This window comes from Miniopterus natalensis, chromosome 5 (assembly GCF_054644295.1).
Source record: "Miniopterus natalensis isolate mMinNat1 chromosome 5, mMinNat1.hap1, whole genome shotgun sequence".
NCBI lineage: Eukaryota > Metazoa > Chordata > Mammalia > Chiroptera > Miniopteridae > Miniopterus > Miniopterus natalensis.
Window position 1 is genome coordinate 37,718,536 of NC_142085.1, and position 15,403 is coordinate 37,733,938.

A 15,403-nucleotide genomic window follows, 5' to 3' on the forward strand; every position below is an offset into this window, starting at 1 on the left:
AGTGTACACACTAAAAGGCAAATGATTTATCTTTAACCTTCGGTTACTTTGGAATTAAATTACATTAGAGTACTCACAATCTTTTGATTGGCTAGTAATTTTAACATTTTGCTAAACAGACAGGGCATTGGAAACTCTAATGTACCAGTTTACATAAAAGCTTCTTTGATATAGTGCCTGCTGAAATTACATACTGAGTGCTTCAAGTATTAACAAAGAGCAAATAAAAGAGAAATCATGAGGCTCTACCAAAATAGTTTAGAAAAACAAGTTTTCTATTTATTTAAAAATAAGTTTGTAGTTACTACATTGCAGGGACAGGAATTCTTACACATACATTCTAGTATAAAAGGATTCAAAGAATTATGCATCAAAACTAACATAGAAAGTGTCCACATAACAGTAAAGAAAGGTCCAATCAGTATGTACAAAAAGAAAGGGTACTGCTATTCTGGTGTGAGACTGCCATTTATAACATGATATTCCAAGTTTCTGGAAGGAAAAAAACAAAAACCTCAGTAAAGCTAAATAATTAATTTGTCTTTAAACTCTGTTACTTATTACATACAACAGATTTGCTTGTCTTTAACATGGTTTTCTGTACAAAATAAGCATAATTTTAATTTGAAAATGTGTCAGTTTCAACTTTAACCCTCTAGGTCAGTAACTTTTAAAAAATTGAACTACATTCTACATGTCTAAATATCGTGTGACAGGATTTAACAGTTTTCTATAAAATCTTTAATAAGACCCCGTGTCTTGCAGTTTTAATATGGTCCAAAAATGTAACTTTGTGTTTTGTCTCAATTATATTATTGTGATGAATCAACACGCACAATCTTAAAAGTAACGAGCATACGTGTACATCTGCATCATATATGTGTACTATATATCATCTCAAACCTATTCTTTTAGTTCCTTAAATGAAGTAACTCATAGCCACCCACTATATGTATTTGGTTTGTGCCATATAAGGTTAATTTCCTGATGATTTTATCTGCATTAAAAAAAGTATTTCAACACAGCTATCAAAACTAAAAATAAGTATGTGTTTACAGCTCTTAATATTTTCTAATAATTTTACTGCAGTGTGTACAAAGTTTATCTCTGGAGCGTCCAAAGTAGTACTTACAGGCTTCTGACTCAGCTTGACCTCTTCTTGGGTACCGTACTTGGTACAAAATGACTTTTCATTTGAAGTGATTAGCTCAGTACAATTAAGAACAAAAACAGTTTCTTAGTAAATGTAATAGTTCAAACCACTTGGAGATTTGGGGAACTGAGAAGTGCAAGGGGAAAAGAGAGGAAAAGGTGTATTTTTTCCCCAATTTTAATAGGAAAATAAATTTTCAACTAAATGTAAACTAAACCACTTCTCAAACTATTATGTAAAAACTACTTTCTAAGTATAGGGGTAATTCACAGAACATAAAAGTACTTCCCTTATTGTTGAGTTTTAAAATCATATATTTCCTGCATATAAGGAGAACACTTACAACAGCCCTTTAAATACTCAAGTATCTTGGTCCTTTCGAGCCTACTCAAAAGTAAATTTCAGGTGAACAAAAACATTCAGAATAATAATTGTTTTCATTAGATTCAAAACTGAAAATCAAATTGCTTCCAGTTGATATCTGAGAGAAATATATAGGTATGTTATGTATAAAATGGAATGCTAGAATTAAGTAAACACTATTAACTGAATGAGCTTATATTACAAATCATATTTTAAAACATGCAAATATTGCTAATACCACATAAACAAAAACCACTATTTGAATGCACTTGTTAAAATATCTAATAATCTACTGCACTGCAGATAAGGGGCAATTCCACATGTTAACACATACTTGTCACATGAGGATTGTTTTGATCAGTTATCTTATGCAATACATTTCCAAGTGATACTAAATTTAGCCAAATTCATGTCTCAGATGTGACCCAATCAGCTCACAAATATTCTATATGTTTTAATTAAATTTAAGGATGATGGTATTTTTGTGATAATATTCAAATTTATAAAGCTGTGCAGTAATAAAAACAATGGAAACAAGAGCAACACATCTTTACTACAGAAATGTACGCAGAAAAGAGTCCAACGCCATAATAGCAGACGGCAAAAAATAAAATTTTAAGAAAGTATATATCTGTTGCCCAGTTTTGAGACTGTAATTAGACTAAATAGTCAAACTGCTCATTTGTAACATTTTATAATTGTTTAAGCTCTGACTGGGACTTGAGAATGTTGGGGTGAAGGGAGAATATTAGAGTTAATTAAAAATACATAAAATGATTTACAATTTCCATGCATGTGACAGGTTATAGTATTTCTGAAATTTTCAGTAAACTTACTTTAATTGCTCACCTAAAACAATTGCCAACATTTCCTTTTGCCTATAAACAGTACATACAGGAATTCACTGTCTCAAGATATTTTCCAAGTGGTCAAACAAAAGAAAAATATGGTAATGACTTAAATTTCTCAATTCAACTTCTGCAATGTATAGAAGCAAAATTATAAAAATATAAAATCTAAATAAATCTGGTATTACTAATACATATTTAACTGTTTCAATTACAAATAATCTCACCCAAGTAATTTCTGCTTTACTAAGAAACCAGTGTCTAATAATGTCCAAATAAGGGTCATAAATATACAGTGTCTTAAGAACAGAAGTAATACATTTACTTGTTGCAGGTAAAATGGTAAATACTCATTTCTTGCTCAAGAGTTAGAACTAACCCATACACCGTACTAGAGGAACATTCCACTCTAAGACTGTGTACGCGCTTCCTTTTTCTGTACACACTTTAAAACTGTACACATATTTTTTACAAAAATGAATTTATAGTCTATTATTTTTTCTAACACAATGCAGATAACATCAGGAAATTACATGTTTCAAATAGATTGCCTTCAAAAGCAACAAATTACTTCAATGACAAATTTCAAACATATACACTTATTATTGTGTAACTGAAACTCATTTACTATACAACCAAGCCATCCATTTCTGCATTATGAAGAGTTCAGATACTGAATTTTAATTATATAGTAAATATATTTGTTAGAAAAAAATAAATATACAAAAAACCTGAAAAATTTGAAATTATTTTTCAACTGCAAAATCACAGCAATCCAGTTAAGATCTGGAAAATGGTTTACTTAATTTCACAGGATTTCTGTACAAATTTAGTTACAAACGATTTAAAAAGCCCAAATGCATTGCTTTCCATTCTTCTTCAAGACAATTAAATACAGCTAAGATTTATCCCTACCAGAAAAAAGTAAAGAAATAATTATGTAATGTATTTTGCCAAGGTTCAATTGAAAACTTTATTTTTCTACATTTAGGGTCATGCTGATACATATTTTCCCATCCTCATTTTAAAAAAATGTAGTATTTGAAAAATTTGGTTACATTTTTGTACCATACCAGTCCTCAGAAAATACTACATTCTTTCAACTTTTTAAAAAATGGACAATAACTTTTAAACAATAGAAATGGTATTTATGTTGTTTTTTAAGGTATAAAATAACTGTACCATAAACAAATAAATAACTGCTTTCCTTTTCCATAGCAGTACATATAGCAATACATTCTCCTAAGTCATATAATTATCATTTACAATAGACAACTTAATTTTACTAATGATGCAAAAAATAATAGAATACAAGGCACAATCATTAAATGGAATTTTTCCTTTAGGGTGTATTTTGACATACCAGCGTGATAAGGATACGGTAAAAAGTGCAGAAAAAACACAATGTGCAATGAGACCACTGTATAAAACATGATTGCATAAAAAGTGATTTGGCCTATTTTAACCTTTAATAATTGAAAATAACCAATCTTCCCCTTAAAATTAAACTATAAAGTATGACATTTTAAAATTATTTTTATTCTACCACAATCTAAAAAATCCTGAAGAAAAGAATTTATACCTGGGTAATAGTATATAAGTATGTGTTTGTATATATATTTAATTATACCCATTTATCAATATATACACATACACACACATTTCTTTGTAAGTCATTTTAGCCTATTAGATAAGTCTAAAGTTTAGAAATGACATTAATCCAGATCAGTAAGTAAACATCAAATCCCACACCTTTTTCCTGTATTTTCCTTGAATCCTTTAACCACTTAAACACTTTCTCTAAAACATCTCTGTCAAAGGACCCACCAGTGCATTACTTTCTACTATTAGTACCAAAAAAAGATACATATCAGCATAACTCTTTAATAACGTGCTCTTTAGAATAATATATAGCCTTTCCAATACTGAAAAGTGTATGCTGTCCTGACAGTCAAAAACAGGCTTTCCACTGCACTGATTCTCAGTCTTTGGCACAATAAACAGAGATTGAGTGATTGATATAAGAATCAAGGTCTGAAAAATTAGACAGTCAAATGTTTTCCAATGTGGATATGTTTCCTTTTCATCAGTACATTTTCTCTTACGTTTGGCAGAAATGGAATACAGCAAAAGCCTCCTCTAGATTCTTTGTAGATGAACATTGTACAATTAAAATTAAACTCTTTAGGGTATCAAATTGTGGGAATTTTATATTTATCTTTAGAGGAAACACATTTCTTAATTTACTGCTGCTCTGGTAACACGTCTTCCTAGGGGGCACAACTTCTGTATCAATAGAAATGTACCTGGCTTGGTCAAAAATAATTCATTTTAACATGAAATGCTCTATCACTAGGAATATTATGCTGCTTAAAAATGTAGCAGAACTGTCTTTTCCAGAAATAAAAAGGGAATTTATTATAGGTCCTCAATTTCTTTTTTCCGAACAGTGAATGAAATGAATGTTGAAATGCATAACCTATCTAAGGGTAATAAATAGCAAACATTTAAAATATATATGTATATATTTATATATATATTCATTTAAAGAAGTGAAGTGTCTTATAAGTTTGTTTACTTTTTTTGTAAATCAAATCATAATATTCCCTAATCCACCACAGCAGCAAGGAAGCAGAAGCCTTAGTTCTACGTATTCCTTAACTGTACCTGCTATATGATTCTGAAGTAAAATAGTTTGGTACAAGTTACCAACCAATTAAATTAGCTTTTGCTTTTTCAGTCAACTTTCGGACTCGTCCTCTGCTAGAAGTTCCAAAAGTCAAAGAGGTGTCTTCAAACAGCAGCTGCCTCTGCTCCTCCTCAGAGTCATCCTCATTATAGAAAGCTGTCCTTCGGCCTTGGTTTCTAGTTCTCATGTGGGGTTCAGAGCCTTTAATTTCCTCAAACTCTTCCTCCTTATCCGTAGGCTCGTCTGTCTTTTTCCGGTTACTTCTCCGTAGCATTTTAACGCTCGTAGGAACTATGAGATCCGCGTCCAGTTTTTGTGTTATCTTCCTTTTGGGTTTTCTGCCTCCACGACTCTTTTTCTGTAACAAATCCTCCTTTACAGTATTAGTTTCAGGAACAAAATTGCATGTTGAAGAAGGAACTACTTCATCTCTAATCGGGTGCACATTATTTTGCTCTGCATTTTCTGGCTTTGCATACTGCAGCTTTTTGGGCTTCCTACCCCTTTTCTTGTGTATAAGTTCACCACTATTGGTATTAACTTCTACCTTAGGTTTCCTTCCAGGTCCCCTCTTCACAAGTTTAGACGGCTGCCCTCCATGACCATTTACTTGAATGCTTCCTGGTATAAGAGCATTGTTCTTACAATCTGTAAAAAAAGGGAACAATATCACACTTAATATATGGAATTGCTTTTTTGTTTGACCCTCAAACTAATCAATAAGGCCATCACTATACTTATATGTAGTGACATAATCCTAATTATTTTTTTACTAACATAAGAAAAAGAACCAACAAAAGGCTACCAGTTTAATGATATTATTTACAGGCACACCTCATTTTATTGTACTTCACTTCATTGTGCTTCAGAGATAGTGCCTTTTCATTTATTTTTTAAACAAATGAAGGTCTGTGGGAACTCTGTGGCAAGCAAGTCTATCAGCACCATTTTCCCAACAGGCTCAGATGATGGTTAGCGTTTTTAAAGCAATAAAGTATTGTTAAAATAAGGTATGTACATTATTTTCTTTAGACATAATGCTATTGCACACTTAACAGACTGTAGTATGGTGTAAACATAACTTATTCGCACTAGGAAACAAAAAAATTCATGATGAAAATCCCACTGTAACAATCTCCATGACCAAAGTCACCATGCTTTATTAAAATATAAAAGAAAATTTGGGATATCAAATTCTAAATATGTAGGATCTGGAGATCATGATGCACTGCATTTCTGTGGTAAGAAAGAAAAAAATCTATTGCCCTTTCAGATGAAGGGAAAAAAAAGGTGACATACATGTACTACCACTAACTTTTTTCTTCCAAAATTCTAAAGTTTTTGTTTGGTTGCGGTACATGATCTGCCATGCAATATTTTAAAGGAAATCCACAAAAAGATGGAAACTGCTTTTAAAGAGAATGCTTCTTCATAATAGTATTTTTTGGTTATGGGTTGGAGTTGTACTTCATAAATATTCAAGAAAAAAACCATCAAGAGACTCACAAAAGGTCAGAGCCAGTAGCAGAGGGAGAAGGCAAAGCCCTCATTTCCTGACTCCAAAGCACAAATGATTTTCTTTAGATTGGTGGTTTTCTATAAAGATGGGGGGGGAGGGGAGAATGAGGAGGAGTGTGTGTGTGCGTGCGCATAAAGTAGTTAAGCATTTTCTAACAAAAAGTTATACTTAACCAGCCTGAGAATTCTGTGTATCTCTTCATTTGTTTTCCATTAAGACTACTGACAAGGGCTCTAAACATCCAGTCCATGTACCCACTATAAAAGTTCTATAGACTGGATTCAAGAACTCCAGGAACTCCTTGAATTGGTCCAACTTTTGAGTGGATATGCCTATGTGCAATTTCTGGGGAAAGGACTTCAGGTTTCATCAACTTCACAAAGCAATATATAACCTAAAAAAAGGTTAAGAACGAATGCAGCTCTCTTAAAAAGGAATTCAAGAGCTTTAAAAAAATTGAAAACTCACTGATCTGGACCTGTCCTAGTAGTTACTAACCACGTGGCTACTGAGCACCTGAAATGTACCTATGCCATTGAGGAACTGAATTTTTAAATCAATTTAAATTTGAAAACCGAATCAGAATACATTGAAATACTGATTACATGTTGAAATGATAATATTTTGAATATAATACAGAATAAAAATTACTAAAATGGATAATTTCACCTGTTTGTTGTTATTAAAGGTAGCTACTAGAAAATTTTAAGTTACATATCTGGCTTTATTTTTACTAGACAACACTGCTCTTAATTCTAGTAGTTAATTCAGTTGTCAATATGCAATAAGTCATCATTCATAAATTATTTAATAGTTAATTGTATTTCTATACTATGCTGGTATACTCTTATGTATTTGTAATACTCAAAAATTATAAATCAAATTGGCTTCTGGCCCTTCCCTATTGTAATGCTAGTACCAATTCACTATATACATTTGATTTCACTAGGATTCAGAAGTGACAGAAGCAAGGCCAATATACTATTTAAAATTGTAATTCAGTTCAGAAAGGAAGAAAATGTAAAACAATCATACATAAAGTCATTTGCTTATTTATTCAAAGACTCATTATCCACTATATATTAAGTTGAAGTGATTTAAAAATGAATAATTAAATGCAGGAATTCAGAGTCTACTGGCTATAGACACATGTAAAAAAATAATAATTCTATCAATAGTTTGAGTGCCACTAAAGTCAATGAACACTGTATTCTGGGAACACAAAGAAGTGCTTAATTTTGAGTAAAGAACCCAGAAGGCTTCCTGGAGAAGACACCACTTTAAAGTAAGACTTAAAAAGTAGCAGGAAACCATTAAACTAGAAGGAAAAAAGACATTCCAAAGGAAGAAAAGGACAACGATATTCAGGGACTTCCAAGTAGTTTAGTATGGCTAGGACATAAAAGGGGGAAAGCAAATAAGAAAGCTGGAGTGTTAGGCAACAGCCACGGAATGAAGAATCTTGTATAATATGCAAAAACATTAAAATCTGATTCCATGTATGATTGGAAAGCAGGGAAGGATTTAAGTGTGTTTGTGCACTTGTGCTAGAGAGAAATTATCAGACAGGTCACTTTGGCTGCAATGTGGAAGACGGACTGGGTAAGAAAGAGTTAAGAACTCGGGCAGAGAGACCAGTTAGAAAACTAAGACAACAGTCCAGGTGAGAAATTCTATAAGCCGGAATTAAGGCCATGGAAGTGAGAATGGCGAGGAGGAATAGGCTTTATCGACATTAAAGAGGCAAAAACAACAGAAACTAATGGCTGTATAGTTCTGGATGACTCCCCAATTTTAAGCTTATGTTAGTGGGTAGATCCCAATACCACTAATCAAAATGAGAGCATTTTAATAAAAAATTAAATTTTGAGAGGTTTCTGGGGAGAACATTGAAGAAGAAATGGTTTAGATACAATTGGAAGTCATGATACAAAATGCTTATTGTTGAGGTGTCTGCTGCCAATAAGCCATAAAAATTTATAACATGTCACAGGCTGTATTTATATCATTTACTTTCATCTTTCAAATGTAATAAATACCTTTAAAACAAAAATCTGCACATGAAAGAATTTGGAAGAATAGCTGTAAAAGGCCAAAAGTTGTATACTAGAGTACAGGGCCGGGCTGTATACAACCCTGATGAATTATTACTTAGTAAAGATTGGTGTGTTGAATTTTGTGATGTAGTAACAACTAATTTTTATTTTTTCCTAAAAAGTGAAGACTGCTACATGGGTTAACTAAATTCAATTTAGAGAGAGCGAGAGATGGATTGATGTATGAGAGAAACATCGATTGGTTGCCTCCCATATACATCCTGACCAGGGATGGAATCCACAACCTACGGGTGTGTGCCCTGACTGGGAATCGAACCAGCAACCTTTTGGTGTACAGGATGACATTCCAACCAACTGAGCCACAACAGCCAGGGCTACAATTTGTTTCAATTTCCATATAAGAAGTTTTTTTTGGCCTTTAAAATTTAATAATACAGTTTGCTTTTGGCACAAAGCTGCAAATCAAAAGATATCTCATTAAATTTTTCAACTAATACAGAATGTGACTTTTAAATGAGCAACCTAAAAAATTGATAGAAGTGCTAACTTGATCAAAAGCATCATTTTAAAGAAAGAACTACTGTATCTTCAAAGATACAAATAACACCTTACCTTGCTCAATGAGAGCTGATGACTTTGAAAGAGTGGATGTCTTTGGGAGTACAGATGATTTCACTTTACGTTTGACTGGCTTTTCCTTCTCTAAGTTTTCTTTTGCAGAATTACTCTTAGTGCCATGACTAAAACTGGATTGACCAGGACTTGAAAAAGTATTCAAGGTTTTGGAATGTTTCACAGAATTCTCTAGAACTAAAACACACACACAAGAAACATTAAAAGCTAAGAGTTATTTAACCTAAAAACAAGCAAGAAGGTTGGGATTACATCTAACCCGAATTGCTTGAATTATCCAAGAGGACAAAACTTGGGGGCACTTAAAGCTTCTTTAGGAAATCTACTTTCAAATTCGGAAAAAGGCATAAACAAATAAACTCTTAATTTTAGACCTTTTTATAAGGCTGTCCAGTCACTGTAAAATTATGAAGGTATGTCTTGGCAAACTGCTACAGAGTCTGGATACTAGGACTTAAATTCAGGAAGTTTGGATCAGAGTTGCCATTTTTAAGCATTATTCTACACTGACACTCCTTAACCTCCATCTTCTTTTTCTTATTAAAAATAAAATGTTTTTATAAAAAAGGGCAAAAACCATAAAGAAAAACCAACAGTGTCTGCGAGAATTTACTAAAATCCAGTATATTTCATTTGGCAAAGTAAAAGCTTAAATTAAAAAATCATTATATACATTTCAATTTAGAAATAGTAACTGACTCTTACTTGTTTTCCCCGGCATTGTAGATGTATTAGCTTTCGAAATAAAAGTCTTTGCTGCTGAAGAAGTAGAAGGTTGCTCAGTGGTAACTGGATCTACAACCACTCGGTTGCTTCTGGTTCGAACTACAGAACTTGATTCTGTTTTACCATTTATCTGAGCAGCATTGTGCCGTGGTGGTATTAATCGTGTAGGTGTAGAGAATGGAGAGGTAGAGATATCTGACTTTAGTTGGGGTTTTACGATCCTTTTTTTCCTTTCAGGGCTGTAGATAAAATAGTACCATTAGTTATTCTTACAGCTCTATGTGGAACAAAATAGAGTTTTATAAATACTATTGGATTCAATATTTGCACTATTATGAAACATGTTAAAATATGGATTTCATATGGAATATTTAGTGAAGGATCGCTGTAAATGCTATAGTTATACATGACAGAAAGCATGATGCCATCACTATCCTAAAAAATGCTCTTTTACTGTATAGATTTAGCAGTTTGAATTTAAGCACTTACACTAGTATAGCTTTAGTTAAAAGATTAAAAATCCTCCACATCATAGGAACTTGCATGTCAAATATATCATTCTGCAATATAGGGAATAGTAAAGGAAGTATTAAAAAACACTGAGTTCTATCATTTAGTTAAAGATCAGCTGATGCTGTTGAAAAGAAATAAAATACCTTGATGCAACACTACTGGAAAGAGAGCTGCTTCTGTTTCTTTTCTTCCTCCTTTTAGTTATTGTATTTCTTTTATGAAAACGAAGAGCAGATTTATAATCTGATAAAACTGAACTGATGTGTTCTTCAAAGAAAGCAGATAGGCGCAAACTCATGCTGTAAATCTATGATAAGAAAAAAAGCACATTCAAACATTTCTTAAAAGAAAATATTGACATAATTTATTCTTCTAGCCAAAAGTTTTTAGAATTTAAACTTCGCTTTTTTCCAATCTCTTTTGTTGAAGAGTAAAAGTGGAGTGTTTTTACATTTATTTTTGTATTTAGATTGGGAATCTTTCAAGCTTTGAGATTCTTAAAGAAAATACCTACTATGAATTCAGATGGCTTATACAGACAAGTTTTCCGTAAACTCGGTCTTACTGACACTATCCCTGAGGGTCTGAATCTATTTTCCATTGCTACCTAGAACTAGCTACCTATTCTTTCTCATTTCATTTCCACATATCACCCCTATGTGATGTCATATCTGGTCAAACACAAGTAAATTAAAGTTTTACTCATTTTTATGAATCATTCACAAAAAATGCCCCTTTCTATTAATGCAGAAAAATGGCTGTAAAAGTTAAGCCCACATAGCCCTAATATATACCACAACAATATATGTGGTATCTATTTAACTATACTACTTCAAGAAAAGGGGTCATCCCTAAACATTAGTGACGCCAGTGTTATTTCATAGAAGGAAAAAAGTAGAAAGTCAATTCTTTTTTCCACTAGGATACCATTAAGAACATAGAAAGTTAATCAACTTTGCTTTAAATTTTAAATAAAAATGACAAACTCCAATAATTTCATTTAAATTAAACATAAAAAGAAAACAATTTAATTATATACCCTTGATCTTTTGCTTGGTGTATATGCTTTAGAATTACTAAAAATAAGTCTGACATCTTTACATAACTCCATTGGTGACTCATAATTCCCAGCCTCTAAAGTTTCTCTAACGGTAGCAAAATCCATTGGAGTGTCAATGATGTCTCTGTAGTCCTAAGAGAGGAAAAACAGGTGGTATTATTATCATTACTACCACAAGGCATAAGGATTCACATACAATTTCTGCGATGAAACAGAGCCCTAGAACTATTACTAATCACTCCTTGTTTTCCTCACCAAGGCCCCCTTTTTTCTAATAATTTTTTTTCATGCCCTCTCCTTTATATTGCAGTCAACATAGGATTTTTCTCATTCAAGAACCTATTAAGTTCTGTTTTCCCTCCCTTTGGGAAAGAGGTAAATGGAGTTATGTTAGAAGGGGATTAAAAGAGTACTGAAAAAAATCTCAGCTCTACAACTACAAATATAAGTTTGATGTAAAAAACCCAAAACTTTATGCTACTTATAAACTCTAAAGGCTGCCGAATCACTGAAACATAATCATAATTTTAAATAGTTGTCACAAAGCCTATGACTTCATTCCACAGAGAAGGGGAATCACCCAAAGTCTCCACCTAGTCAACTGTGTATAAAAAAGCAATAAAAAAAAGACAAGCGAAAGCAGAAAAAAAGCAACAGAAGAGCAGAATATTATCTGAACATATTATCTCTTAATAGGGATAAAGAGTACTAAACCTTTCCCATAGCCTCAGAATATGTAACACAGAAGAATTTAATTATATACCCTTGACCTTTTGCTTGTGTGTATGCTTTAGAACTACTAAAAATACACATTTAGTAAAAATATATTTTTCAAACTGTAACTTGACTTTGAACCATCAAGTTTAAATTATGATCAAGTATGTTTTGCCATAAAGCAAACCGGATTATTGCCATTTAAAGATAGAAAGTTTTATTTCTTCCTTAACAATCTACATGCCTTTTATTTCCTCTCTTACAGTGTTCCACGGGCTAGAGTTACACTACTATATGCAGAGCAGTGAAAATGGACATTCTTGACTTATTCCCAGTTTTTCACGATTAAGCACAATGTGAGCTGTAGGTTATTTAATAAGTGTTTCTTTATCAAGTTACGGAAGTTCCCCTTTATTCCTAGTTTTCTTAGATTATGAATTTGCCTATCTGGCATCCATTCATCACCGGGCCAATTATATTAACTATTTTTTTCTTATTTTCTGTATTTTGAGTATTCTGGTATTGTGGGGGCCTTACAGACCCGAGGAAACGCTGCCCTTCTTCCCAGGGCTAGCCAAATTTTACAGACAGCAAATGGCTGCACTGGGAACGTGTTTTTTATATGCAAACCAACCACCTCCTTATCTAACTCTGTATGCCCCACCGGAATTATTCAGAGTAGTCAATCCTAAACTGTTTACCCCTGCTCTGCCTTGTCTCTCTCACAGAAACCCCAAGAAAGGGTCTGGCTTAAGTTTTTCCCTTGCTCCTGTCTTCTGCCACAGATCAAAATGTGGTGATTTGATATGGCATCAAGTTTCACTGGTGACCCACTCCCTAGAACCTGCAAATATAGTAACTTCTTCCTTCCAGGCTTTGTTCTCGTTTTTCTCCAATGGCCATGGGGACTTTACAATACCATAAAACATCTAACATGTACATTCTTAGAACAAACAAGTAACTCATTCTGTCAAATGCTTTTTCTGAATTAATGACTAATTTTTTTCAATACTGAACCAGTTTTATATCCCTGGAGTGAAAAAAAATGCCACTTGGTCATGGCATAAAATCATTTTTATATATTGCTGAATTCTAATGTGTTGATATTTTATTTAAAATTTTAATTTTTTCTTTTTTGTACTGTTTTTATCTGGTTTTGGTATCAGGATAATACTGGCTTCATAGATTGAGTGAAGTGCTCTCTTCTCTACTTGTGGAAGAAATTATGTAGAATTTGTTAAATCTTTAAACATTTGATGGAATCCTCCAGTGAAGATATCTGGACTTTGAATTTGAGATTTCTTTTTTGCAAGCTTTTAACTGCAAATTAAATGTTCTTATTAGTTATAGGGCTATTCAAATAATCTATTCATATTGGGTGAATTATGGCAGTTTGTACTTTGAAAATTGGCCCATTCCATCTAGGATGTCAAATTTGTGTGTGGAGTTGTTTGTAGTGCTCCTTTATTATCCTCTTGATATCTGCAGGGTCTGTAGTGATATGCCCTATTGCGTTCCTCACAGAAGCAATTCACGTCTTCTTTTTAACTCTGTAAATCACAATAGAGCTTTGCCAATTTTATTAAGTACCAGCTTTTGGTTTTATGGATTTTCTCTATTGTTTTTCTGTTTTCAGTTTCATTGATTTTTGCTCTTAATATTTCCTTTCTTCTGCTCACTTTTGGTTAACTTTCTTCTTCTTTTTTAGGTCCCCGAGGAGACCTGGATTACTGACTTGAGCCTTTTCCTCTTCTGATGAACTATTTAGTGCTATCAATTTCCTTGATTTGCTTTACTTCTGACCCACAAATTTTGGTATGTTGTATTCATTTTCACTAAGTTCAACGTATTTTTTTATTTCCCACAAGTCTTTTTTAAATCATGAATTATTTAGAAGTATATTGTTTAGTTATGTGTTTGGAGATTTCTCTGTTACTGACTTCTAGTTTGATTACATTGTAGTCGAAAGACACACTATATGAATTCAATTATGTCTGTCATTTGTTATGTTTGTTATTTTTTCCAATCTTATGAGCCACTTGAACAGATTTTAGAATTCCACTTGATTTATCTATAATGTTCATGACTATAACTCTTTGTATAGTTTTTTTAAGTGGTTGTTCAGTTATTGTATAATGATCAAAATATAATGGTGTCAACATTTTACCAGTTCAAGTGATGCACAGAAACCTCCCCTACCCATATTTTTTACCTTTATGTTCACTGATTCTTCTGTTCTCTTCAGTTTTGTTATTATTTTTTAGTTCTATTTCCATTTGATTCTTGTAATTCTTTTTTGAGACTTTCTTGGTATGACAAGGGATTTTTGATTGAAACCTGGACATTTTGAGTCTAAGACTGGATCTTTTTAAAATCTGTTTTAGTGGGCCTATTCTGACCCCACTCTTTGGGCTAAGAGAGGGCACTGCCTTGCTACTGCCAAGTGGGAATGTAAGTCCAGGTTTTATTCAGCTTCCACTACACTCAAGGCTTGAAACTGCTAGAAGGAATAGGAGTTCAAGTTCCTTACTAGACTTCCACTGATACCAGCTAGGGCGGGAGTAACTTTGTTACTGCATGACTTCTACTGAGTGGCCTTGTTATCACTGACTGGTGATCAAAGTCTTGACTCCCCACTAGGCCTCTGCTTATACCACCCAATGAAGTAGGGCAGGGGTACTTCATTATTGCAGGTGGGGTTGGAAGTCTAGGCTGGTATTTGGGAAGCATGGCTCTCCACTGGTCTTTGCAGGTGAGAAAGGGGTAAGGCCATAATTTTTCCTATGGTATTTGGCTGGAGTAGAGATATTAATCAGTAGAGTTTGTGTTGCTGGGCTGCTCCTTTCTTGGTCCACTGGCTGAAGAGAGCAGGCTTTTCTGAGTCTGTGCATGTTGGCATTTCTGGCTGTCAGTTTCTCCAGTATCCAGAGTTGAATATATGAGGCAAAAAACATACCCAGGAAATTCAATACTGTGCTGTTTCTCAGGTCCTGTGATCCCTAGCCTGTCCATCTTCTCTCCACCTTTCAGAATCTTCTTAAATTTCTTTTATACAAAACATCCACAATTTTTTAGTTCTACTTAGTAGGGAGAATAGGGGAAAGTATATCTACTCCTTCTCATAAATC

At 33.1% G+C, this 15,403-nt stretch overlaps 1 protein-coding gene across 1 annotated transcript in view; it reads right to left on the minus strand.

Annotated features, from left to right (window-relative positions):
• Nucleotides 1-257: 257 nt before the first annotated feature.
• The window catches only part of PHIP (PHIP subunit of CUL4-Ring ligase complex), a 127,117-nt gene continuing 111,971 nt past the window's right edge, over nt 258-15,403 (minus strand). The window contains exons 36-40 of the mRNA XM_087817480.1: nt 11,541-11,693; nt 10,645-10,808; nt 9,968-10,227; nt 9,242-9,439; nt 258-5,701 (exon numbers count right to left, since the gene is read on the minus strand). Of these exons, the coding sequence (XP_087673606.1) occupies nt 5,070-5,701; nt 9,242-9,439; nt 9,968-10,227; nt 10,645-10,808; nt 11,541-11,693 (1,407 nt within the window). The 3' untranslated portion in view covers nt 258-5,069. The remainder of the gene's footprint in view (nt 5,702-9,241; nt 9,440-9,967; nt 10,228-10,644; nt 10,809-11,540; nt 11,694-15,403) is intronic.